Here is a 26870-nt window from a genome sequence, read left to right as displayed (position 1 = left end):
TTTGGTTTTGTGATTGCTAAATTGGAAGCTCACAGCTTTGCATATGAGAAAGCAATAAAAATGAGTAAAACATGCTAATAAAAATGTAATTTGTAAATGTTCCACAGGTAACCAGTTTGTATCTTGCAGGTTTTAGAGACCTACATGTTTCACTCTTTTCTTAAAGCTCGTCTAAACAGAAAGATGGATGCTTTTGCTCGACTTGAGTTGAGTACCCAGTCTGAAGAGGATAGGTAAAGTTTTTTCATTCCTTATTCTGGTTTTGAATATTCTGTTGATATCAGTGATAGAAGTCCTTTTGACTCTATTGGTATGAGATCAGATCATCTATGAATAAGATTATGAATAATTGATAGCCCATTTTATTAAGATTACTGTAAAAGGGTGATATGAACATGTCCAGCCTTGGCTGTTGAAATTGTAAATTGGTACTGTAATAGATTTTATTTTTTTTATAATAGTATTAAATTACAAGTGGTAATTTAGTGTGTATGTATGCTGGATTTTTAAACAAGTTATATATTATTTTTATTTTTCTCAGATTAAACTTCATGTTTCATACCCCGAGAAGAATGACTATGGAGAAAATGGCTTCTAAACGATTTAATCCACAGTACATGATTAGTAGGCGTATGGTAATCAGTATGCCTAATCTGCAAGATATCAAGCTGCCAGAGGGCCCTACTAGAAATTCCTCACTTCGAAGAATAGAAACAGGCATTGGTAAGGGAAGAATGTGTTGAACAAATACAATGTCTTTTCTGTTGTCTTTATGGGTGACATCACTGAATAATTTTCACAGAAACAGTGTCAGATGCTGGAAAGGAATGGCGAGCGAAGTCATTTTGAGCTGGGGCCCGTCTGTGCTTCTCCTTGCATGTTAAATCAGTCTGTAACCTGCTGTAAGTTTTGCTGTACCACAAAAGACCGATTGGTCACAATAAGATTGATATTGGAGAATTGCTTCTGGAGTCAGAAACCATGTTCAGTCCTCACCCACCTTATATCCAGTTCTCTACTATCTTTAAACTTAGGCTTATCACACAAAGCAAGTCCTACAGAAACTGCCTGTAGGGGTGTTTTTTCCCTTTTTTTTTTTTTTTTTTTTTGTCTTTTCTTTGCCAGAATTGATATTATCAGATTAGGGAATATTCTGATAATAAGAGGATGGACATAGAAATATATTTACATTCCTAGTATAACTGTAATTTTACTTGAATTTCATGCAATATAATTGCTTCTTGTTGTGATGTGGATTTTGTTTTTTTGTTGTTTGTAGTATTGCTGGTTGTGAAGACACTCACATTTTTACTCACCGCTTATACTAATGAATGTATTGTTTGTTTGTTTGTTCATTTTTAGCTGTGAAAATGCCCTCCAAATCAGTCAGTACATTCAAAATCCCAGAAATTCACTTTCCTCTCATGTTCCAGTGTGTTCACTCCTACTATACAGACTTCTTCAACCATCTCAGCAAAGCTATAAATACCTTACCACCTGATAACTCAGCATTGCTGGCAAGGTACTTCTACCTCCGGGGACTTATTAGTTTGATGCAAGGGAAACTACTAAATGCACTTTCTGACTTTCAGAACCTAGATAAAACAGACTTAAGAATTTTCCCTACTGATCTTGTAAGAAAAATAGTGGAAACGATGCCTCCTGCTGAGCGTTCTCAAGCAGACCGCAAACCTGAGCTGAAGAAGCTGATAAGTCGAGTGATGGAAAAACAAAGAGAAGTTATGAAAATGGATGACCATGTAAAAAATTTTGAATTGCCAAAAACACACATGCAACTGGATGATTTTGTGAAGCGAATCCAGGAGTCTGGGATTGTCAAAGATATAGACACTATACATCGGTTATTTGATGCCCTAACAGTAGGTGAGTATAAGATACATTTTCAGTGACCATCTATATTGGTGCAATGACAATTTCAAGCCTTTTTTTTTTTTTCTTTTTTTTAATGAACCAAAATAAAATTTTTGTATCCAGTTATTTTTCTTTTTAATTATTGTTCAACATTTTCTGGGCCTCTAAAAACTAATATGTGAGCTTCGTGGACAATTTTATTTAATTAGGATAATTATGGAGGGTAGATTTAATGTATACAAGAATGTCTATACTTGTATCCACAATAAAGACAAGGATTCTACTTATACTTGGGCACAAAATTTATAATTTTTCAGGTTGTGTAGGTGGGGTGGTTTTGTGATCTGATGGTGTGCAATTCTACTTTGGCTTGGATTATGAGTAAAGTGACTATAAGACTGTCCTAGTTGCTAATGGAAAATACCTCTGTGTTGTAAAGCCACTAGGTAACATGGCAAGGTGACATTCTGTTAAAAATAAACTAACAAAATCCAGAATGCATGTAGCTACAGTTAAATTCCTCTTGGATGGTCATCATAGCAAAAGGAGAGGTTACATTTATATTTAAGAGAACTTTCTTCTCTCCTGAATGAGATCTGAATCTTGTGATTGATTTCTGAAAACATAGTTTGAGAGTGCTTTTATAAAACACTATTCAGTTCTCTTTCTGTGCCTAGTTACTCTGATAACTGCCACAAAGGATTAAACATCAGTCAAACCAGCAAGGCTAGAGCAAGACTTTCTGAAGCCAGAGGTAGCATACATCTTGCAAGAATTTGTGTTTGAGATTCTGTTGTCCAAACACTTGAATTCTTAGAGTAATTAATTACTTATAATAGTTAAAGTCTTCTGTAATAGGTATTCTAACTTTAGCTTTTATCCCAAGTTGGTAAGTGTGTGATATAGTAGCATTCAATAAAATAAAGAACTGGAAAGTCATAATGGAAAGTATGCAGTTCAGTAGGGAATTACAAATCGTTTCCCATTGGCTGACTGGATTTTTGGCAAGGCAAGACTGGAACAGCGTTTGCTCCCTCCGTAGAGTAGGGTGGAAGGGAGGATGCCAGATACATCAGACCTATGGCCTAGGCTAACTGCAGAGGAATCTTTCTACCTCAAGAATTTTGTCTCTTAACTGTTTCCAGGGCTATTTTTTGTAGTTTTTTGCACCTTGCTTACCTATTATGCTGTTAGGAGCACAATTTGAAAGCTAGTATCTTTTAAAGCTGTCTTTTTGTGCAAATCTATGTAATCATTTCTCACAGTAAACAAATTTAAAAAAATTTTTTTAGGACATCAGAAACAAATCGATCCTGAAACATTCAGAGATTTCTACAACTACTGGAAAGAAACTGAAGCAGAAGCTCAAGAGGTGAATCTGCCACCAACAGTAATAGAGCATCTAGATAAAAATGAATGTGTTTACAAGTTATCCTGCTCAGTTAAAACTAACTACGGTGTAGGAAAAATAGCCCTGACTCAAAAGCGCTTGTTCCTTTTGACTGAAGGAGGACATCCTGGCTATGTTCAGATTGCTGCTTTCAGGGATATAGAGGTGAGCATTACGTAACTTCTTGTTCTCTTGCATGCTTCTGGATGTAGGGCATGTTCCATTCTGCTAAGAGATCTGTCCCTCAACTTAGAGTTTCAGTAAGGAGGGTAGGAAGTCAGTAAGGTATGAGTGATTAGATAAAGTTCTGGGTCTTTGAACCAAGAATTTCAGAGCTGATACAGTACAGTTTGCTAGGTGCTAGGATGACATTGAATAAAAATCTAGAGGTCGTAACCTCTGGGCGTACAGAAAGGTGCAAATCATGGCACATGGGATACAGAGCTAGAGAAGTTTAGTAACATGAGCATTAAGTGTGCTTATTTGACTGTGGTGTCAGCGAGCCACCTTGTACCCACTGTGTAGCAAAGTCTGATGTTGTTTGAAACTTACGTTTTCATAAAACCATCTCTGCTTAATCATAGAATCTTTAAGTTTGGAAAAGACCTCTAAGATCATCAAGTCCAACTGTCAATGGTGTGTAAGGACATTAAAATCATTAGCTGCAGTTATAGAGAAAGTTGCCCTGTAGGATGAATACTGCACCTTATCTGTGATTGCATACTGTATTTTCCTTACTTTCTTTGTTTCCCTACATTTCCAGGATGTTAAGAGCACAACTGTAGCTTTCCTTCTTTTGAGAATACCTACTCTGAGGATTAAAACATTATCTAAAAAAGAAGTCTTTGAAGCTAACCTTAAATCTGAGTGTGATCTCTGGTACCTGATAGTGAAAGAAATGTGGGCTGGAAAGAAAATGGCGGATGATCACAAGGTATAAATATGGGAATTCTTAACCAAATAAGTATGAAGTATGTGCTTTCTGTCTCTGTTCTAAATAGTTCATGCATCAACTTTAGAATTTCTAGGTTTCAGCAAACATTAGCTAAGTAATAAAACTTTATTTTTGCTGCTATTTCTAAAAACAATACTTCTGGAATAATAGAAAGAAAAAAGAGAGATTGCATCCATGCGTTGGCATGGAAGTTTTAATTTAGTCACTAGTTTTGAGAAATAGTTTAAGTTCACAATGTTTAAGAATAGTGCTCCTAACTAACAGAAAATTTTCCCTACCTTGCTTCAAAATATAATGTATAGAAAGAGTTTTGCCATGCTGGAACTCTGGTGGCTATAGATCCTTTCAATTAATAGAGCAAGATGTATTCTTCTGCCACAGAAACCTTGAGAAAAAGGATCATGCAAGCAAGGTTTCTTTTTAAACCACATAATTCTTCGTGACTGCTGAATTTAATAGTGAAAATGTAGCTTGGTAGTCCTTCAGGAAGGATTAGAATCATTTTAGCCAAGATGAAGCATAATGTGTCCTTCTCTCCCGCGAAGAAAGATCCAGCCTGAACATGGGTATCCATCCTGTGTCTGCTGTATGTTTTCCATCAGTGCCATTCACGTGGTTTCGTTTGCACATCCTGTATCAAGATTGTGCCAGATCTGAAATACTTCTTTCAGTGTACTGAATTAATGCTGGCTCCCTGCTCCATGACCTTGCTTGGGAGTGGAACGCGTGATGTGGGAGCGGAGTTTGACTGCAAGTAGGATGAATTATGCTGCAGGGCAGCAACTGGCTAGTGCTTGTGCTAAGCATGATGTGCATTGTGATCGTTGAATGTGGAGACTTGTAAAAATAATGAGCAATAGATAAACTACAGTAAGACTTTTGTCTTTAGGATCCTCAGTATATTCAGCAAGCACTGACAAATGTTCTCCTGATGGATGCTGTGGTTGGTGCCCTGCAGTCCTCCAAAACCATATATGCAGCTTCTAAACTGTCTTATTTTGACAGGATGAAAAATGAAGGTCAGTCACATGGCAATGCTACAAAGACTGCTCTTGTTGCATCATCTGTCTCAGCTCTTTCTGTTTATATTCTGGTTTTCAAACTGATTATCTGTAGAAATGTAAAAAGATGTTAGTCTGATTGCACTTTCACAGAGCTAGTTTATTAAATAGTATTAATAGAAGGCTTAAGGTTTGGGGTTTTTTTTTTGCTTCTGTGCATCAGAACCTTAGTTGGTGTGTATGTCTCCGTGTTGGATGCTGTGGTTTTGTTTTGGTTGTTTAGACTGCTTGCATGTTGTATGCATGCTCCTGCTACCAGAATTCATACAAATGGTGTTTGGGCTCTCCTAGTCAGCTAAGGCTAGAGGGAAAGAAAAGTGAGAAATGTGAATAAATGGTGCAGAATTATTATTTCATAAGAATTATAGATCTATTTCAGGCTTAAGTGTGCACTTCATGACCTTTTAAAAATCTATTTTAGTGCCTATGATGGTCCCCAAAACAACTTCAGAGACATTAAAGCACAAGATCAACCCCTCAGCTGGTGAGACATTTCCACAGGCAATAGATGTCTTGCTTTATACACCAGGTAAGATGATATATCGCTTTCTTTATGTTAGCCCAGCTTTAATTAGCCTATAAAGCATGTTATCTCATAACACCTGGTATTATGACTGCCTGATCTTGTTCACATTCTGACATGCTTTGGTTGTGTGTTGAATACTAAACCAGAAAATCATTAAAAAAGAACAATGATATTGCATATTAAGATACTTGAAGGCATAGCTTTCACAGTCTTTATTTGCCTTCCTGTGTGTATATGCCTTATAATAGACTTCAATTATGTGTTAATGTGATGATTTCCCATTAAGGCTTCTGCCTTATTTATTGAGGAGGGTGGATGAATGATGCCCCACCATTGATTGATATCGATTTTTATATTTTATTTTTCAGTAGAGTCATATGGGGGTGTTTGTTGAAGCACAGTGCAGGGAATAGTGTACCACCTCTTGAAATCCCAGCCAGACCTATATGCCCGTGACTCCCATTGTATAGTATGTGATCTAATGTACTATTCATTGCATGCAATTTAAGTCCATCCTTGATGAAAGCATTATCAATTTCCTTGCGAGCTTTTGCATGATACTTCGCACATTTATATCTGACCAATTCAAAAAGCATTGGAGAAAGAAAGGAAAAAAAAAAAATCATGCAATGGGCATGAATTTAGGTAGCGGATATGTTCTAGAAGTTCCTAACTCTTAACTTCATAACCTTACTAGTCTTCTGATGTATGTTCATCTGTAATTCCTAGTTGAGCAATTTGAGACAAAAGGGGAAAGTTAAAGGAATTCCAAAGTTAAGAAAGTAGGCAGGAGCAACTCTTATGTGGGTGAGTGGTGGTGGGTTCAGTGGTGCTTTTCTTTCTTAGTATGAGGCTTCTAAGTGGAGCTCTAATGGAGCAGACACAATGAGTGGATTTATTAGTCGTATTTCATAGGGCTTAAAAGCCTCCCAGTTAGCTAAGTATGTAGTCACCAACGAAAAAGATCTCTGCTCTGAATAACTTTTAACTGTAAGATTAAATCATCAGGTGAGCTCAACAAATATACGAGAATGAGCACGAATTCATAGTGAAAACTCTATCATTCATTACCTGGTGGTGTAAGTTGCAGAACACAGATGTGTTTCATTAGAAAGCTGCTCTGCCTAATAGTGGTTTTCCCACGTCTCCAAAAGTGGTTAATTTTCTTTTACCTCTGTCATCTTCTCTGCTTCATTTCTAGGGCATCTTGACCCTTCAGAAAGACCTGGCAATGCTCATCCGAAACTATGGTGTGCTTTAAATGAGGGGAAAGTGGTGGTCTTTGATGCATCTACCTGGTCTATTCAGCAACACTGCTTCAAAATGGGCCGCTCTAAACTGGTAAGACTGACATGCATGTCACAATTGCTGCTTTAGCTTGGTGCTTTTGTTGCTATGGCCTGTATGACTCTGAATCGCTGTCCTTCCTTAAAAGTTGTAGAAAGACACTTGAGTTGTTTTGGCTTCAGTTAACTTGGAGAAATGGAGATTTTTGAGAAAAAGGGAAATGAGAGAAAATTGATTCATAATTAAACTAGTCAACTGGTGAGAATTGATGGGTTGTATATTGGGAGGGCCTGTTGGCTTAATGGCCTGGGTTCTTGGGGCAGGAAGTCAGGTTTGAAATGGTTGAGGAGAAGGAATAAGAGAATCAATATAAAGAAAAGATGAGAAGGGGAGCCCTAAGAATAGATGAAAAGTCACCTGTGCTGAAGACCTGGAAACTGGGGAAAGGTGTAAGGAAACCAGGTAGATGATATTGAAATAGAAATAGTGCTCTAAAAGAAGATGACTCAGTCAGGAGGTTAAAGAGAGTTGCTTGTGAAAGACCACCTGAAAAGAATAACTCTCTGAATGAAAGGGGAAACTGAACCAGAGCTGCAGACTGAGTGGAAGACATGCAGTAGAGAGAACACACAGGAAAAGAGATTGGTTAGGTTATTTGTGTGAAAGCTGAGAAACATGGCTGTGGATGAGTGTAGGATAGAGTCAAAAAGAGAGAGGTAAAACTGATGGCGAAGAGCTGGGTGGAGGGAAGATGGAAATCCAGGAGAAGAGTTGGATGCTGACTTATTCTAAAGAAGAGAAAGAAAGGAGGAAAGTTTGGAACTGATGGGACTCAGGAGGGAGAGAAGTGAGGAGCTTTTGAATGGGGCAAAGGCGTAGTGGAGACAGTAGAGGAGAAGACAGTATTTTCTTAGACACCACTTCCAACTGAAGTAGGAAGTACGTTTATATCGGTTGGTTAGGATGGCTTCCAATCCAGGAGAGAGAAATACATTAACTTTTGTGGTTTCCTCTGATACCATTTGTAACTTTAACTTTGGGCCAGGAAATACAGCTTTGAGTCAGTTACCAAGATACAGTATTAGTCCTATTTACTGAAGGGTAAAGTAAGCCGAGAGATTTGTCCTCTCTCATTATTTATAGAGCAGAGCAACGGATAGAATACTGGAGTGCCAAGTCTTGGTCTCTTTCTGTAATCACCAGAAAACTGCAGCATCTTAGTATAGCTCGTTTCCATGTTACGTTAAAGAGTGATTTTTCTTCTAGATTTTATTTAATCCTGCTTTTCTCCCCCAGACTTGTATGATCATGGTAGAACAGAGTCAAGTGTGGATCGGTTCTCAAGACTCCATTATTTATATAATCAACACCCACAGTATGTCTTGTAATAAGCAGCTGAATGATCATCGTTCTGATGTTACAGATATCATTGTAGAGAAGAAGAATGGAATACCCAGGTATATTTAATGACAATAGTTTCTTCTTAAAAATAAATATAGGAGCAAATGTGAGGAATGTCTGTACCACTGGAAGAGTCATGAACATATGGAGAATCTTCCTGTGGTTAAATAGAAAGCCGTTTTATGTAGCTAGAACAGTGTTCACCAGCCTAGAGAACTTGGCCTGCAGCGAGCAGAGGACTAGTTAAAGATCCAAATGATACAGTATTGTGCTTTAATTATTTGACTGAAACAAAGGCAAAAAGTTAACTTGCGCTCAAGGAAAAGGAGCCCATACAGAAAACCAGTGACTGATTTTCCTAGATGTTAGAAATAATTTATTGTTTTAAATGAGGGGGGAGCTTATACTGTTAACATAAGCCTCTATTTAGCCCATTTTTGTAGCTCCCATATTGTATATGGTAAACTAAGAATTTCCTTTTTAAGGAAAGAGCATTATGTACTTTGGAACAAAGAGGATAAAGGAATGTTTGTTTGGACGAGGATGAGAGCAGTCCGGAATTGGCAGCATCCAATGATGAATCAATACAGATGCAGTTTAAAGACCACTTTTTCATTTTTACTTTGAGCACAACGTTGACTAGATGTTTACAGCATGCCTTCTGGATTTTTCCTGCCTGCTTGTAAGAGAAATAATGCATTTATTGTTTTGTTCAGGCAAAATGCTTTTGATCTTTTGGTAGCACTGGCAAGAGTGTTGGCTGGAGGCCTTAACCTGCTGTCTTCCCATGGGAGCAGCAACTCCCAGGCCAGACCAGACATCGCTCTGCCAGTAGTGCAGCAGGCGTAATTGGGTTTCAGGGAGATTTTGCTTAGGTGGTGCTGGAACCTTCTGAAAAAGCTTTTCACATCAGAAGACAACAGATGCTAAGGAGAGGTGGGGGGGTGGGGAAGATAGTGTAATCTGTTTTCTCAGGTGCAGTAGCAAAGAAAAACAGTTTTGAGGTATTTTGGTCCTAACTTGAGAGAAAATCCAACAGGCAACAATGTCAAGGAGAACTGTAGTGAAAGTTTTTGTTGTACTTCACTTCTCATGCATGATATAATGCGTGCTCTAGTTCACTTAGGGCTCTGAATTAGCCTGCAGTGTTGCCAGTGATACAGACTTTGTAAAGTATAATCTTAAGAAGGAGAAGAAAATATCTCTACTAGAATACTTTGGTTCCAATAGGAGACATAAGCAGCTTGGAAGTTGGAAGCCTGGCTGCAACCCAAAGCTGCTGGTTGCTTAAATGCACTTTCAGCTGTCTAGAGCCAGCTACCTAGAATGTAGCGAGGGTAGAAAAGAAGTTTAGATGCTTCCCTAGGCATCTTAGTGGGCACAGGATGGACATGCTCCTGTCCACTCAAGACTCTGGTCACAGAATCACATAATGGTAGGGGTTGGAAGGGACCTCTGGATATCATCTAGTCCAACCCCGCTGCCAGAGCAGGTTCACCTAGAGCAGTCTTCTCTTCTCCAGGCTAAACAGACCCAGCTCTCTCAGCCTTTCCTCATATAAGAGATGCTCCAGTCCTCTAATCATCTTTGCAGCCCTCCACTGGACTCCCTCCAGTAGTTTCCTGTCTTTCTTGAACTGTGGAGCCCATAGCCTCTCTCAGCCTGCTGGCCACACTCTTCTTAATACACCCCAGGATACCATTGGCTGCCTTGGCCACAAGGGTACGTTGCTGGCTCATGCTTAACTTGTTGTCCATCTGGACTCCCAGGTCCTTCTCCAGAGAACTGCTTTTCAGCAGGTCAACCCCTAACCTGTACTGGTGCCAGGGGTTATTCCTCCCTAGGTGCAGGACCCTACACTTGCCTTTGTTGAGTTTCATATGGTTCCTCTCCGCCCAACTCTCCAGTCTGTCCAGGTCTCACTGAATGGCAGCGCAGCCTTCTGCTGTATCAGCCACTCCTCCCAGTTTTGTATCATCAGCAAACTTGCTGAGGGTACGCTCTGTCACTTCATCCAGGTCGCTGATGATGTCAAACAAGACTGGACCCAGTACTGACCCCTGGGGCACATCACTACCTACAGGCCTCCAGCTGGACTCTGCGCCACTTATCACGACTCTCTGAGCCCTGCCATTCAGCCAGTTCTCAATCCACCTCACTGTCCACTCATCCAACCCACACTTCCTAAGCTTGCCTATGAGGATGTTATGGGAGACAGTGTCAAAAACCTTGCTGAAGTCGAGGTAGACAACATCCACTGCTCTCCCCTCATGTAGCCAGCAAGTCATGCCATCAAAGAAGGCTATCAGATTGGTCAGGCATGATTTCCCCTTGGTGAATCCATGCTGACTGCTCCTGATGATAACTTTCTTTTCCTCCACATGCTTAGAGATGACCCCCAGAATGAGCTGTTCCATCACCTTTCCAGGGATGGAGGTGAGGCTGACTGGCCTGTAGTTTCCTGGGTCCTTGCTGCCCTTTTTGAAGACCGGAGTGACATTGACTTCCTTCCAGTCCTCAGGCACCTCTCCTGTTCTCCATGACCTTTATCCATGATGGAGAGTGGCTTAGCAATAACATCTGCCAGCTCCCTCAGCACTTGTGGGTGTATCCCATCAGGGCGCATGGATTTGTGGTTGTCGAGTTTGCCTAAATGACCTCTAACCTGATCCTCCTCGACCAAGGGAAAGTCTTCCTTTCTCCAGACTTTCTGTCTTACCCCCAGGGTCTGGGATTCCTGAGGGCTGGCCTGAGCAGTAAAAACTGAAGCAAATAAGGCATTCAGGAACTTCGCCTTCTCTGTATCCTCCGCCACCAGGGCACCCACCTCATTCAGCAGCAGGAGCAGGCCCACGTTTTCCCTAGTCTTCCTTTTGCTGCTGATGCACTTGAAGAAGCCCTTCTTGGTGTCCTTGACATCCCTTGCCAGATTTAATTCCAGGCAGGGCTTAGCCTTCCTCATTGCATCCCTACATACTCTGAAGACATTCCTATATTCCTCCCAAGTGGTCAGTTCCTTTTTCCACATTCTGTAAACTTCTTTTTTCCCTTTGAGTTTTTCCAGAAGCTCCTTGCTCATCCGTGCAGGTCTCCTGCCTCCTTTGTTTGATATCTTAATCTTTGGGATGCACCAATCTTGAGCTTGGAGAAAGTAGGCTGCACCAATCTTGAGCTTGGAGAAAGCCGTGCTTGAATATTGACCAGCTCTCTTGGACCCCTTTACCTTCTAGAGCTGTAACCCATGGGATTCTCCCAATAAGGTCTTTGAAGAGGCCAAAGTGAGCTCTCCTCAAGTCCAGGGTTGTGATTCTACTTAGTGCCCTGCTCCTTCCACGCAGAATCCTGAACTCTACCATCTCATGGTCGCTACAGCCAAGGTTGCCCGCAACCTTCACATCCCCAGCCAGCCCTTCCTTGTTTGTTAGCACAAGGTCCAGCAGCACCCCTCTCCTCATGGGCTCCTGCACCACTTGGGTCAAAAAGTTATCATCAGTACTCTGCAGGGACCTCCTGGACTGTGCATGCCTTGCTGTTTTGCCTTTCCAGCAAATATCAGGGATGCTGAAGTTCCCCATGAGGACCAGGGCCTGTGATTGTGAGGCTACTTCCAGCTGTCTGTAGAAGGCCTCACCAACTTCTTCTTGATCAGGTGGCCTGTAGTAAACACCCACAACAGTGTCACCCATATTAGCCTCCCCCTTAATTTTTACTCATAAGCTCTCGACTCGGTCTTCATCCACCCCTAGGCAGAGCTCAATACATTCCAGTTGCTCTCTCACATAAAGAGCAACTCCACCATCTTGTCTTGCTGACCCGTCTTTCCTAAAAAATACATAGCCATCCATGACAGCATTCCAGTCATGTGAGCTATCCCACCATGTCTCTGTAATTGCAATGAGATCGTGGCCCTGCGACCGCCAGTTCTTCCTGTTTATTCCCCATGCTGCATGCGTTGGTGTATAGGCATTTCTGAGGTAATGGAGCATGCAGGTTTCCCTGGAGGAGTGCAAGAGGGTCCTTCATAGCCATACATGCCCTTGAGGTGGTTGGCCTTCTGGTTCTTGTCTTCGAGTCAGCTAAGGAACACTTGTTGCAGCTCTGGTTGGCCTGGCTTATTCCCCAGTTGGATGCAAGGGCATGAGCTTTACCACTTTGGACTCTGCTCTCTGAGTCCTTCAGTTTAAAGCCCATTTCACCAAGTTGGCCAGCCTGCTGCCAAAGATCCTCTTGCCTCTTCTAGACAGGTGGATCCCATCCCTCCTTAACAGGTTATAGTCATCAAAGAATGTCCCGTTGTCATAAAAGCCAAAACCCTCGCGACAGCACCAGCCACATAGCTAGAAGTTGATATGCATTATACATCTGTTTCTGTCTCCTCCCTTTCCTCCAGCTGGTAAAATGGAGAAAAAAAAATATCTGGGCACCAGTATTTTTCACTTGCATCCCCAGGGCTTTATAGTCTTCCTTGATTCTGCCCAGGTTCTGGCTTTTGTGGTGTCATTCATGCCCACATGAAAGAGTAACAGTGGACAGTACTCTGTGCTCTTGACAAGTTCTGGGATCCTCTTGGCAATATCTTGGACCTTAGCTCCTGGAAGGCAGCATACCTCTCGTGTCTCCGTGTCAGGTCAGCAGATGGGCGGCTCCGTGCCCCTTAACAGAGAGTCACCCACTATGAGCACTTGTCGTTTGTTTTTACAGTGTTTTTACCTTGTTTAAAAGAATTGAACCAGTCTGATTGTTCACTATTGAAATAATGATAGTATCTTTTGGTCTTTCAGACTTCAGTCCATTTTCTGTTGGAAATCATTACTATGCTTTATTCTTCCAGTCTCTGAAGTGAAGAACATTAATTTAGCTTACTGTAAAACTGGTTATTTTGCAAAAGTAAGTCTCTTCTATATATGCACTCTGTTCTGAACATGAATGCACACTATCACTTTTGTTCCTATTTTTTTTAATCTGTACCAACAGTGAAGCATACTCAAGCAGTTTAGATGGAACAGTGATTGCTTGGAACATCAGCACTCTGAAAGTTAACAGCACCTTTCAGCTGCCCTGCCAACATCTCACTTCTATCAAGCTTCATAATGACCAACTGTGGTGCTGTAAGTTCATTCCATAAATAATTTTTTTAAAAAATTACACCTTTACATAATAGGCAGTTTTATTAGACAGAACAATACATTAATCTCAAACTTGGACTTATGTCTTGGATCACTCCTGGAGGTTTTGCCCCTGCTGCAGGATGTGACTTCTGGCTACACTCTATTTGCCTGACCTCCCCTGGCAATGCCTGTAAATTGGAATGGAAAACTTTGAAAAGTCCTTTTAAAGTTTAGAGGGACAATAGTGGTTGCACATTGCATTTGGTATTTCAGCTAGACTTTATGGTATTGGTCTCACTTAGTAATCCCCAGACCAGCATTTTGGCCACTTTTAGATATTTGTCATCCCCTCTGTAGAAGTTTAGATGAATAAAGTAAAGCTTTGTGCTAGGGTAGAGGATCATCTTGAAGTTGTTTCATAAATGCCAACTGATTAAAGAATTTTGCACTGATTCTCAGTGCTGCTATGCACAAGAGGCTGGATCCAAACATACCTTAACAGAAGAGCAGCTAAAGCCTTAGGAAATTCCTGGTCCCACTGTGGGCAGCGGCAATGCTGCCATTGCTGTGGTGGGGTAAGGGTTCAGCCCTGTTAACTTTGTAACACTCGGTCTCAGTTCTGTAGTTGAAAATAATTGTGCACTTGAGAACCTAAGTATAAAATGGCCTAATTTTAAGGAGTTTGTTTCTTCTCCTCTCATCATTTTTGGACTCTAAAGTAACAGGCGTATGCACTGCGGAATAGCAAGCAGTGTTTGGAGAAGGAACAGATCCAAAAAATAGATACTGTGAAAAACGGGAAGAAACCTCAAAGATTTCACTCTCAATTGAGAAACAAGACAGTTGTTAGATTCGTCCACTTTATTTTACCTTTTTTCTCCATGGTTTATAGAGATGGAGGAAGTAAGCACTTCTGTTATTAACTTTTTCTGTTTAATACCAAAGGTACTGGAAGTTGCATACTCGTAGTGTCAACTCATGAATTTCGACTACAGATGAAAATTGAGCATCACCTGAAGGATGTGTGTTCCTGTTTACTCTGCTTCCAGCTTTTTCCTGAGGTATTACATTTAAACTGTTAATAGCCTATAAAGGAAACACAACTATGTGGCATTACAAGCCATAGTTACTTGTCACAGCATACTTCCTGTCAGCAGTGCTCATGTTAAACGTATCTTTCCGTGCTTCAGAGAGACGAAGTGTGGGCATCTTATTCAGGGAGTAGTGACCTGTATGTTTGGAACACCAAAGAATTTTCAAGTACGCCTCAGAAGATTCATCTTCAAGATTGCTCTGAGATTACTTGTATGATAAGAGTTAAAAATCAGGTGAGAGACATTTGGACTGTTTATACCTCTTGTGGAATTCTTTACTAAAGTTTTGTTTGTTTGCAGCTCTCATGGGCCATCATCGGTTAGCTTCCTTACTGGGTGTTTGCATACGTACTAGTTTGAAATTTTGATTCCTCTTTGAAATCAGAGATGCTAATGATTGCCCAACACAGCTGGCTGTTACAGGTATACCCCAAAATGTACATCAAGCCAAAAGCCTCATCAGTAGTTAAATGCGTGATGACTTTTATTAGTCATTGACATTTTCAGGGAACTGTAGAAACTGAAAGTTTAGGTCCCTTGATAGTTAATCTCAGGGCTCCTAAGACTAAGCCTTGGAAAAGGTTAATAGATAATAAATGCCGATTAGCTGCCCTATTTTTGTAGATGACCTTTTTCTTGTTTAGTTACCACATTCCTAACTCAGCAGAGACCAAAGGAGCCAACAGCTTCCTACCCTAGCATCTTGCGTCCCTGTCATTCTTGGCCTCAGGCTATGTACCTGCTCTTTCCGCATGGTACCAGTAGCTGTGCAAATGATTGTAGTGGTGATGCCACATGGACAGGTTTAGGGTTAATTTGCAAAGAAATAGCTAATATATATCTAGTAGAAAAGCAACTTTCTGAAGCTTTTTCTCAGATTTTCCCTCCTTCCTTAAAAAATGACTTTTTTTCATGAAGTGCCTCATGAAATAGGGAAGCTTTGTGTGTGTTCAGCCCTTGGTTAGATTTGTGAACTAAAATGGAAAAACCTATTGAGATATCCTTCCCCCAAGTGGAAGGAGAATATATTTAACCTCTGTTTTAAGAGAGTTAGAGGATTATTTGGAAACCCCAAGGCATTAAGCTCTCTTTTGTGCTACTTAAGAACTTTATTCCTTTTCTCTTCCACTTATTCCTCACTCAGCTCCACCTTAACTAAAATTGTAGTCCAACTTACTGAAACAAAAGGAACAACTGGAAAATATCCCTATGTGATCCATCTCCTGAACCTGAGTGTTCAATGTGCCATCTTTCAGCCTGCCAACATCTGGGCAGCCTCTGTTGTCCGAGGGGAAAGTCTGGAGCCTGTTGTAGTGGCTGGAGCACCCATCCTCCTCTTCTACACAGCATTACAGTTACTGATAATGAACTTGCAGCCTGGTACAGGCTAACAACAACATTGGTAGGGTTGCCTGCCACATGCTGGCTTTTAAGTGCTTTAATTAAAAACAAGCCATTGTTTGTTTTTAAGAAAACTGAGACAAACCCAATTGCATAAAGTGTCTATCTGAAATAGGATGCTTTCTGGCTGGCAAGCATTACTAATACACAACAGCGAGTACTTAGTCTGTACAAAACTGTGCACAAGAAGACCACAGCTGTTTTCTGCTCTGCTGAACCAGGTGCATCTCACCGCATATTCTGCCTCTTAACTGTGGCAATTGCAAAGTCATATAGGGAGAGCGTGTGAACCTTGCCGGTATCTGCAGTCCATTCTCCTTAAGCTCCCGCGCTGTCCATAGTTCTTGTTTAGAGGTACTAAAGTGTGCACCTCTGCCTCATTCTTTTATTTTCTGTTTTTGGACCCAATCTCTGTGGATCTGATTACATTTTGAACTTGCTGGTGTCACAGTTTCCTGTAGCAGCAGGTTCCAGAAGTTCGCTGCCAGCCATTTACAGAGAACTACTTTCTTCTGAGTGAAACTGAACTCTTACTAGTTTCCACACGTGTCTCTTACTTCTCCAGTTGTGGGATGTATTGAACAATGGTTCTACAGTCTGCTTATCTGCACTTTTGTGATTTTATGTGATCTCTCCTTAGTTGCCTTCTCTCCAGCCTAGGGAGTCCTGGCTTTTTCCATCTTTGCTAGTATCACAGCTGTTTTTTTCTCCTGATAGTTTGAGTTTCTCTTCCCTGGATTTCCTCTACTCTTGCAGTGCAGAGACCAGAATTGCACACAGCGCTCTAGATACAGGCACGCTGTGGTTTGTGTAGTGGTAAAGTGACACCTTCTGTCTTATTCTCTGCACTGTGTCTGTGGCACCAAAGCCAAGTCGAGTTGCCAAGGCAAGCAGCTCCAGTGCCAGCACAATTGGCAGCAGAGTGCTCTAGTGCAGTGTACAGGGGAGTTTCCTGAACTGGGAAAACCTGAGGAGAGTGGAGAGACCCTCCAGGAACCCATACCTCCTGGAACAGCGGCTGACGAGACTTGTGTGGGGCCAGCAGCAACGGCGACTAAGCCCACGCACAAGTGTAAAAGAAGTCCCAAGGGAATGCTAGTGACCGGGGCAGGCAAATAGGCTGCAGTGCAGCAGTTTGCGCAGCAGTTAGCTCACAGGAAGGGTGCTGCAACTCTGCCAGCTCGACCAGGGAGCAATGGTATCCATCCAGCAGAAGGCCATGGCCTCTCTGAGCTCTGCACCCACCACAACTGACAGAGCTGCGGTGGGGACACGCTGCCACCCAGGTGTCAGGCTGCAGGCTGTGCCCTGCTCTTACACCAGTACAGGACAGCAGCAGTGAGCACACCTGTGGGAGGTGCAACCAGGTGGAGGAACTCCTCTGCTCAGTGACAGAGCTCTGGGAGGAGGTGAGCAGGTTGAGGAGCATCAGGGAGTCTGAGAGATAGACATGAACTCCAACAGATACAAATATATATAGGAAATTTTCAGTGTTTCCCTGTTCCAGTGTAGCAAGAGAGAACCCTCAATGTGATATGTAAAACTACTCAACTGCATTCTAGACCGAAATGTAAAGTATTGAAAATGATTGTGCTTTTGTGTTTTGTTTTTACTCCAGATGTGGATTGGCAGCAGTGGAAGATCGCAAGGCAAAAGCAAAGGCAAGATCTATGTGATCAGTGCTGAAAAGAAGACTGTGGAGAAAGAGTTGGTTGGTCATGCCGATACAGTAAAGGCATTGTGCTCGGCAGAGGACAGATATGTCCTCAGCGGCTCTGGAAAAGAAGAAGGGAAGATTGCCATTTGGAAAGCTGAATAGTTAAACTATTCAAAATATGTCTACTGTGCTGGAAAAAAGTGAAGACCTCAGGCTGTGTTTACTCCAGCATTTTGCATATATTTCAATCACCTGTCAGTGTTATTTTTTTTGTATTTATTGAGTTATTTTAGTACCTGCATTGTTGCAGATAATCAAAATAGAAGTGAATCTCTTCTTGCACCCTGTACTTGCTCCTGCACGTTTGATAAAGAAAAAGAAATGTGAATAGAGGGGTCACAGGCTTTAAACTTGACAGGCGGTGTTGTGAAGGGTCAGGGTTATAGGCCAGACCGCGTGGTGCAGATAGCATTGAGAGCACCAAAGCCAGCTCAGTAATTCAACTGGAGCTCTTTTTGGGCAGTGCATGGGTTGCCTGAAAAGTGGGATTAGATACTGTCTTTACAGCCTCTAATAGCTGAAAATGGTCACCGAAAAGAAAAAACTAAGTGCCTTTGTTGGATTTATGGAGTTACTGTAAATGCTGAGTATCTTTCTGAACTAGCAGCTAGATTTAGCGGGGAAGACTGTCCATTACCACTCAATGTATATTTATGGTGCTGTATTATTTAAAATGTAGTCACAGACAGGCTTTCCCTGATAGCACTGAAAGCTCCCTGCTGTTGAAAAAAGATACTTGGATATTCTTAATGACTGTTTTACTTTTTAAACTACTTTTTTCCTTTAAAAACAATGCACGACACTTGGCATTTTTAACAGTTTGTGAAACTGATTTTTTTTTTTTTTTAGCTGAAGCACTTAATTTATTTAATTTCCATATATATTATACTTGCTTTTGGAAGCAACCTTTCAGTTTACTGTGCAAACAAACCTCTGCCACTCCTCCCTTCAGTCGCCAGTTCTGTAATCAGAAGAGCTGCTGTTATTTTGTGTAGAACCTCCTTAATTTTTAAGTACTGCAGAGTCATCAAACTACTCCTTAATTACTGAAGCAAGCATCATTGGATTGCAATCTGGAGGATTCTCTTGAGCAGCATTCCCTAATCACTTCCTGATGTACATTGTTTTTTCCAGTGATGACAATTATCTACAAGTAAGTCTTCAAGGCCAGGTTGGATGGAGCTTTGGGCAACCTGGTCTAGGTGAGGGAGTCCCTGCACATGGCAGGGGAGGTTGGAAGTAGATGATCTTTAAGGTCTCTTCCAACCCAACCCATTCTGTGATTCTAAGTAAAACAATAAATCTATGCAGAATAGTTTTATCTGTATCAGTGCTGAGTAAAGTGGAATACAATATTTAAAATATTGTAAATAGAAAGGAAAAAATGGGCTGCTACTTTTGTTAATAAATATAAAACAGTGTAGGCCTAATACAAGTGTAAACTTCTGGAAGTATACTCCATGTAATATTTCTAACACTTTCAATGTGCTGATGAAAGGTTTTATTATATGACGGTAACTGAAATTTTACCTTTTTAGGTGTTTTTTTCAATTTTAAGAATATTAAACACTATATTGATACTCCGACCTCTCTTTGTACCTCATTCTTTTTCCTGTGTAACTGAATACACAATACAAGAATGATGATTTTTAGCACTGACTTGCTTCCTGTCTGTGTACTATGGAGAATAATTGCCTGGGTTTTTTTTTTTTTTCTTTCTGCATAACCTCCTTTCTAAAACCAGCTACCGCTGTGCTGGTAACGTGTCCTCCGTTGAGCCCCTCATCTGTAACTTTCACATTCCTTATTTCCTCCCCAGGCAGCTGTCTGGCTGGCGGTGGTAAGTGAAATAAATTATTTATTGAATTAAAAGATTTCTCTGTACAGAGACACACAAGCACTGTTAATGAAACTTCACTTGCTGCAGAGGTGAACCCAGCTATGCCAACCTGCCACCTGCCTGTCATTGCCTTCATTGATTTTCATTCCTGCCAGACTTTAAACCTGGTTTTGCCTTCTCAACTGGTTCGTACCCAGCTTGTGAAAATGTCAGGTGACAAAAATACCAAATGTCCATTTTTATGCTTGTAAATTCTTTTATTGATAAAAGACTCCAAAGTAATTTATTGAATAGGAACATAATTTATTGACTAGATGTCTCCTTTGTAAAAACATTGCTTTCTTTAATACCAGCTGTTGAACACCAGTGTATAGGAGAGGAGTTTAACCACGTCAGACCAAGCCATGAGATGATACAAAGATTCTTCAAGAAGACTAACCCATCCCCAAGAGCAGGATGACCAGCAATACCAATTCAGCTGGCTTGAGGAGCACAATGGCATGTTGGTTTGTCTCTCCTGGTGTGAGGAGAAAGCTCAGGTATGTGTTTACTTACCACTTCAGCTTTGCTCTAGAATTACAGCTCTGGAAAAAAACCTGCAGGAACAGCACTGCAGGGTTTTGTTCAATTTTCAGTGGTTTTTTCAGTTATTTCCCGTGGTGGCGGGAAGGCACAGGAGAAGAGAGTCTCAGATACTTTGTGGTCCTCAGAGCTTTTCTTTGCCATGATTCCTACTAGGAGATTGCCAGGCCTAGTTGCCAGTGTGCAGCCCACACTGATCCTGCTGACTGATGCTGGCTTGTGACTTCTGTGTACGTGTCTCTCTCTGCCTGTTGTTTCACCCTGGGGTAAACTGTTTGAGGCAGAGACCATCTTCTGGTTGTGGTCATTACATGAGCACAATGCACGGTGCTGTGTTGGCCCATAGGAAGGACTCCTGCAAATCGTGACAGTAAATACTAGTGCTTGATGGCTTGGACTTTGTAAACCATTTGTTGAGTCTTTCAGTTAAAAAAGCAGATTATCAGGGGCTCAAACAGGCTGACAAACAGTGGGAAAGTGTTATGCTCTACCTGAAATTGTCTCGGTCTCTAGTGGAGGGTGTCCCTGCCCATGGCAGGGGGGGTTGGAACTAGATGATCTTTAAGGTCTAAACCATTCTATGATTCGATGAACACCACTTCCATAAAGAAAGAAAGATGAGTCATTGTCATAGGAGATTTTCTCCGCTGGGGAACAGAAAGTCCAGTATGCCGACCAGTCACAATTCTTAGGGAAGTCTGCTGCCTCCCTGGGGCTCGGCTTAAAGATGTGATGAGAAAACTTCCTACCTTAGTAGGGTTCTCGGATTATTATCCATTATTGATTTTTCATGTAGGCAGCGATGAAGTTTTAATAAGAAGGCCAAGGGCGATCAAGAGAGACTACAGGGCCTTGGGATGGCTGGTTAAGGGAGCAGGAGCACAAGTAGTGTTCTTCTGTATCCCTCCAGTTGCAGGGAATGATGAGGGAAGAAACAGGAAGACCCAGCAGATCAGTAACTGGCTCCACAACTGGTGTCACCAACAGAATGTTGGGTTTTTTGATCATGGGTCGGTCTATAAGACACCAGGGCTGCTGGCAGCTGATGGGGTACACCTGTCTCAAAGGGGGAGAAGGATCTTTGTGCAGGAGTTAGCAGGGCTCATTGAAAGAGCTTTAAACTAGATTTGAAGGGGAGAGGGATAAAACCTGGCTTGCTAGGGATAAGCCTGGGGGTGGCCCACTAATGTTTGAGGGACTGCGCACTAGCGAGGTCCTTTGGTCAGCTCCATGATGTGTTGGGTACACCGGAGCACATCTGAAATGTCCCGGTACTAATGTGCATGGCATGAGGAATAAACAAGAGGAGCCAGGAGCTCTGGCCCAGTCCCAGAGCTGTGACATCATGGGCATTAGTGAAACCTGGTGGGATGGGCCCTGTGACTGGTGTGCCGTGCTGGACGGTGACAGGCCCTTCAGCAGGGACAGGCAGGGCAGGCGAGGCCGGGGGTGGTGCTGTATGTAAGGGAGGGGTTGGACTGTACGGTGCTTGCAGTTGGAGACAACACGGTTGAGAGCCTCTGGGTAAGGATGAAGGAAAAGCAAATAAAGCAGATGGTGTTGCGGGAGTCTCCTCAGCCAGGTGTGAGACCTCCCAGCCAGCCAGGACGACACCACCAGTGAACGATTCCACAAGGCATTACGGGATATCTCTAGATCAACTGCCCTTGGCCCTGTGGGTGATTTTAACTTCCCAGACATCAACGGGGAATATCATACAGTGGGCACGAACGGGTCCAGGAAATTTCTGAAGCTCACTGGAGATGATAACTTCTTGGTGCAGGTACTAAGGGAGCTGACTAGGAAAAGTGCCCTCCTAGATTTGTTGTTTGTAAACAGAGAGGGACTCTCGTGGGTGAAGTCTCAGTCACAATGACCACCAAGCAGTGGAGTTTCAAATCGTTGGAGATGATAGGAGCAAAACTGCCAGCAAAACTTCGACCCAGGATATGGAGAGAGCTGCTGAAGGAGCTAGTTAGTGAGATCTTCTGGGAATCTGCTTTTGAAGGTACTGGGGTCCATGAATGCTGGTGGCTTTTTCAGAACTATCTCTTAAGAGTGCAGGAGCAAGCAGTTCCAAGTGTTGGAAGTCAAGCAAGTGGGTCAGAAGGCCAACTTGACTGAGCAGGGACCTTCTTCTAGAACTTGGGTGGAAGAGGAAAGTACAGACATTGGAAGCAAGGACAAATGACAGGACTGCAGAGAGAAGCCCTGCTGAAAGAGATCTGGGGGTCTGGCTTGATGGCAAGTTGACTATGAGTCAACAGTGTGCCATGCCAGCCAAAAGGGCCAACGGTGTCCTGGGGTGCACCAAGCACAGCATAGCTAGCTGGTCCAGGGAGGTGACTGTGCCACTCTGCCCAGCACTGGTGTGGTCCCACCTCGAGTCCTGTGTGCAGTTTTGGGTGCCTCAATATGGGAAGGACATCAAACTGTTAGAGTGTGTCCAGAGGAGGATGACCAAGATGGTGAAAGGTCTTGAGTGCAAGACTTAGGAGAAGTGGCTGAGGTCACTTGGTTTGTTAGTTTGGAAAAGGCTGAGGGGTGACCTCATCACAGTCTACAACTTTCTCAAGGGAGGAGGTGGAGGGGGAGGTGCTGATCTTCTCTCTCTCGTGACCAGCAATAGGACATGAGGAAATGGAATGAAGCTGCTGTCAGGGGAAGTTCAGACTGGCCATTAGGAAAAAAGTTCTTCACTGAGAGAGGGTGGTTGGTCACTGGAACCAGCTCCCCAGGGAAGTGGTCAGAGCACCAAGCCTATCAGAGTTCAAGGAGCATCCGGATAATGCTCTTAGTCATACGGGTTAGTTTTAGGTAGTCCTGCGAGGAGCAGGAAGTTGGACTTGATGATCCTTATGGATTCCTTCCAACTTGAGCTATTCTATGATTCACACCAAGGGATGGCAGTGTTTGCTTCTAGAAATAACCTGTCTGTCTGCGGAGACAGTAGCTGCTTGGAAACTCAGGTTGTCGTGCTGGCTGTGATCTCCCCGTCAGGGCCATGCAGCGCGGTAGGAAACAGCCCCTTCCTCTGCCTTCCAGCCTGTGGTCATGCGCTGCTGTGGGTCTAGTTGTCGGATTAGGCCCCTTTCTCCATCAGCACTGACTGAATCCAGCCTTTCGCTGTTTAGAGCGAACGAAACAAAAAGCCATCCTCACCCCTCTGCCATGAATTCCTTACCTCTCTTGCTCTTTCTGCACCCACTGCAGCTGCCACATCCCAGCCCTCTCCCCAGGACTGCCCCGGGACACAGGACACCCCACGGGGGTGGGACTGTCGTTCGCTGCGCGGCATTGATGTGGGTCCCGGCTGCGATGGGGTCAGCAGCTTTTTGGGGAACAAGGTAGGCTGTAAGCCGCAGGATTAGCCCCGGTGCCTGGCTTCTCTCTCCGTGGTGCTTTACCCCAGTGCCTCGGCACAGGTCCCCCGTTCTCGGCAGTGAGTGGGTGGCCTTCGTGCCACCCCAAGGTGTCAGGACAGGGACAATGCTGCAGAAATGCCACTTGGCACCAGTGCAGCCTCCCAGGCCCAGGAAAGGAGGCAAACGCTGCCCGCTTGGGGCTGGGAGCTGGAGGGGCAGCTGCCCACCACCCTTGGCCCCAGGATTTGGGCCTCTGTCCTGCTGCAACTCCCTTTTCCTCACTGTGGCCCTCCCGGTGGGTGGCTGTCCCCTGCCCCTTTTGCAGGCGTGGAAGGCTGCCCACTGCATGGAACTCCAACTTCAGGATGCCTGTAAATGGTGTCACCGCCTGGAAGATGGTGACACCCCACAGGCACGTCCCATGTCCCCACTGAGCTCTGTGCTCATGAGTGTGTCATGCAGCAAGGCTGGACCTGCGGGGCAGTGGGTGGTAGTGGGAGTCCACGAGGTGTGAGCTCTGCCTGGTGCCTGCGTGGGGGCAACCACGCAACGTGCACAGTAAGGCCTGATCCTGCCGGGCAGGGCTGGATTGGGGCTGCTCAGCAGAGCCTGCATCCAGCAGCAGCAGCCACGCAGAGGCAGTGACGAGCAGCAATCGCTTTTCCGCCGTAAATACCTAACGATAACCCTTGGCGGGCGGCATTACCTCCCCTTCCCACGCTGAGGGGTGGTGATGGCCATCGGGCCCATATGCCACCCACCCTCCCCGGTAAAGGAGAGATGCAAAGCCTGAGAAATGCAGGGATCGACCCCACTGGGGCAGATTGGAGCCGGGGGATACTGGTTTGCTGGCTGTTCCAGCCTTGGTTCAGACTGGAAAGCAGGGGCAGCACTGGAGCAGGCTCCTCTCGTCTCAGACAACAGCTCAGGCAGTGGCAGCTCCTCTCTCCTCCCCCCCTCCCCACCATGCTCCGGCCAGCCCAGACCCAGCACCTCGCTCCCACCCTGAGGAGGGACCCGGTGCCCTGGCTGGGGATCGCAGCATCCACTTCCCAGAGCCAGATGAGACGTGGCTCCTCAGCCGGCCAACGTGCTTTCTCACCTCTCCTCCTCGCCGGAGATCACTCTGCAGGAACAACAGAACCAGGGAGGCTTCTGCTTCTCACGGCTCTCCCGTGGCCTCATCCTGCTGCAGCGCTGGAAAGGATGCAGAGAGCTGCCCTGTGTCCCCTTCTCTTGGCACATGGGACAGGGCCGATGTGCGGATACTCGAGGAGACGCACGGACAGAAGGGGCTCAGTGTCACACCTTGCAAGACCCAGCCCAGGGAGGTTCAGGTTTATTTCTTTGCTGCTTTCACATCTCTTTGGCCTCATCACTTTTAATCATGCCAGGAGAGGACAGGGATGTAGGACAGTCCCTGCCACTTAATCCCCACTTCACTTTGGGCTCTGCCCAGTGGTCGGAGTCCCATGCGGTGAGGACGAGCGCCGGGGCTCTACTGAGCAAAGTGGGGTGAGTGGTGTAAGTTTAACCCCAGCCGGCAACTAAGCCGCTCGCTCGTTCCCCTATACTTCGCAGTAACCCTGTACTCGCTACTAGGAAGAAAATTAACTCTATCCCAGCCAAAACCAGCTTTGGGTATTCCGTAGGTATTATTTGGAGTGGCTCCTTCCCTGGTAAGGCAGGGGCCACGCTTTCCCCTTGATGTTGGTGAAAAAGCAAGTTCAGATCTCAGGCCAAAAGTCAGATTTATTGTGTTTTGTGTTTTCACTTCTTTAAGATATTCGGTTTGTATGGCAAGGTTTTGGTAGGGGCAGGGGCTACAGGGGTGGCTTCTGTAAGAAGCTGCTGGAAGCTTCCACCATGTCTGATGGAGGCAATGCCAGCCGGCTCCATGAGGGACCTGCTTCTGGCCAAGGCCGAGCCCATCAGTGGTGGCGGTAGCGCCTCTGGGATACATTGTTAAGAAGCAGGGGGGGGGAAACCAACCCAAAATAACCCCATCCCAGAGCAACTGCAGCCAGAGAGAGGAGTGAGAAGATGGGAGAGGAACAACTCTGCAGCCACCAAGGTCAGTGCAGAAGGAGGGGGAGGAGGTGCTGGAGCAGAGATTCCCCTGCAGCCCTTGGAGAAGACCATGGTGAGGCAGGCTGTCCCCCCCCTGCAGCCCATGGAGTTTACCAGTGGTGCAGATATCCACCTGGAGCCCATGGAGGTCCATGGTGGGGCAGGTGGAGACATCTGAAGGAGGCTGTGACCCCATGGGAAGCCCACACTGGAGCAAGCTCCTGGCAGGACCTGTGGCCCCATGGAGAGAGGAGCCCACGCCAGAGCAGGTTTGCTGACAGGACTTGTGACCCCGTGGGGGACCCACGCTGGAGCAGTTCATGAAGAACTGCAGCCCGTGGGAAGGACTCACATTGGAGAAGTTGGTGGAGGACTGTCTGCCATGGGAGGGACCCCACACTGGAGCAGGGGAAGAGCGTGAGGAGTCCTCCCCCTGAGGAGGAAGGAGCAGCAGAGACAACGTGTGATGAACTGACCACTGCGGGGAGGAGGGGGACTAAATGGGGAGTGAAGTCAAGTCTGGGAAGAAGGGAGGGGTGCGGGATGGTGTTTTTAAGATTGGGGTTTATTTCTCATTACTCTGATCGGTAATAAATTAATTTACCTGAGTTGAGCCTGTTGTGCCTGTGAGGGTAATGGCTGAGCGATGTCCCTGTCCTTATCTCAACCCAGGAGCCTTTAATTCTATTTTCTCTGCCCTGTCCAGCTGCGCAGGGCAGTGATAGAGCAGCTTTGGTGGGCAAATCCTCCAGCCACAGTCACCCCACCCCACTCAACCTCAGGTTCAGTGAGAAAAGAGCACAGCTGAGCTGTGTTTAGTCAAAAACTGAACCAAACACTGCGTGGGCATCGACTTCTCTGAGCTGCTGGTACTGACTCTGAAGTGCCTTCAGGAGAAGTCACAGATCAAACATGTCAAGTAAACAGGACCACCGAGTTCTTCAGGCTGCAAGTTTAACCCTGTCAGCTGGCATCTGTAATCTGATAGAGAGGTCCCTCTGGCTTTCCCCTCTCTTGTCACCCACAGTGCCCCAGTGGTTAACCAGTTTGGATGTCAACTGGTTTCTCTGGAAGCTGCTTATGGCTTGTTTCGAAATAAAGCCTGACCCTATTTCCTCCTGAAAACTCTCCCAGGCCCTCCTGTGCAGAGGGATCCCACAGCACGGTGAGGCGGAGGAGTGGGAAAAGGTCGATGTGCTGC

At 44.3% G+C, this 26870-nt stretch overlaps 1 protein-coding gene and 1 long non-coding RNA gene across 4 annotated transcripts in view; both read left to right on the top strand.

Annotated features, from left to right (window-relative positions):
* DENND3 (DENN domain containing 3) overlaps nucleotides 1–19392 on the top strand; it is a 43904-nt gene extending 24512 nt beyond the window's left edge. For 2 of the 3 annotated variants that reach the window (XM_010312796.2, XM_075743211.1), the window contains 13 exons: nucleotides 130–233; nucleotides 542–723; nucleotides 1363–1884; nucleotides 3165–3427; nucleotides 4026–4196; nucleotides 5107–5236; nucleotides 5700–5807; nucleotides 7006–7145; nucleotides 8388–8548; nucleotides 13467–13600; nucleotides 14546–14661; nucleotides 14791–14928; nucleotides 17714–19392. In XM_010312796.2, coding sequence (XP_010311098.2) covers nucleotides 130–233; nucleotides 542–723; nucleotides 1363–1884; nucleotides 3165–3427; nucleotides 4026–4196; nucleotides 5107–5236; nucleotides 5700–5807; nucleotides 7006–7145; nucleotides 8388–8548; nucleotides 13467–13600; nucleotides 14546–14661; nucleotides 14791–14928; nucleotides 17714–17914 — 2370 coding nt within the window. In that variant the 3' untranslated portion in view covers nucleotides 17915–19392. Of the gene's footprint in view, nucleotides 1–129; nucleotides 234–541; nucleotides 724–1362; nucleotides 1885–3164; nucleotides 3428–4025; nucleotides 4197–5106; nucleotides 5237–5699; nucleotides 5808–7005; nucleotides 7146–8387; nucleotides 8549–9208; nucleotides 10388–13466; nucleotides 13601–14545; nucleotides 14662–14790; nucleotides 14929–17713 lie in introns of those variants that run through there. The other variant, XM_075743210.1, reaches the window with a different exon arrangement.
* Nucleotides 1–26870, top strand: part of LOC142600292 (uncharacterized) — a 429271-nt gene that overhangs the window by 250585 nt on the left and 151816 nt on the right. Inside the window, exon 2 of the long non-coding RNA XR_012833680.1 lies at nucleotides 19068–20777. This is a non-coding gene — a long non-coding RNA (uncharacterized LOC142600292). The remainder of the gene's footprint in view (nucleotides 1–19067; nucleotides 20778–26870) is intronic.

Source organism: Balearica regulorum, chromosome 2 (genome assembly GCF_011004875.1).
Source record: "Balearica regulorum gibbericeps isolate bBalReg1 chromosome 2, bBalReg1.pri, whole genome shotgun sequence".
NCBI lineage: Eukaryota > Metazoa > Chordata > Aves > Gruiformes > Gruidae > Balearica > Balearica regulorum.
This window is presented reverse-complemented; position numbering and strand designations above follow the sequence as displayed.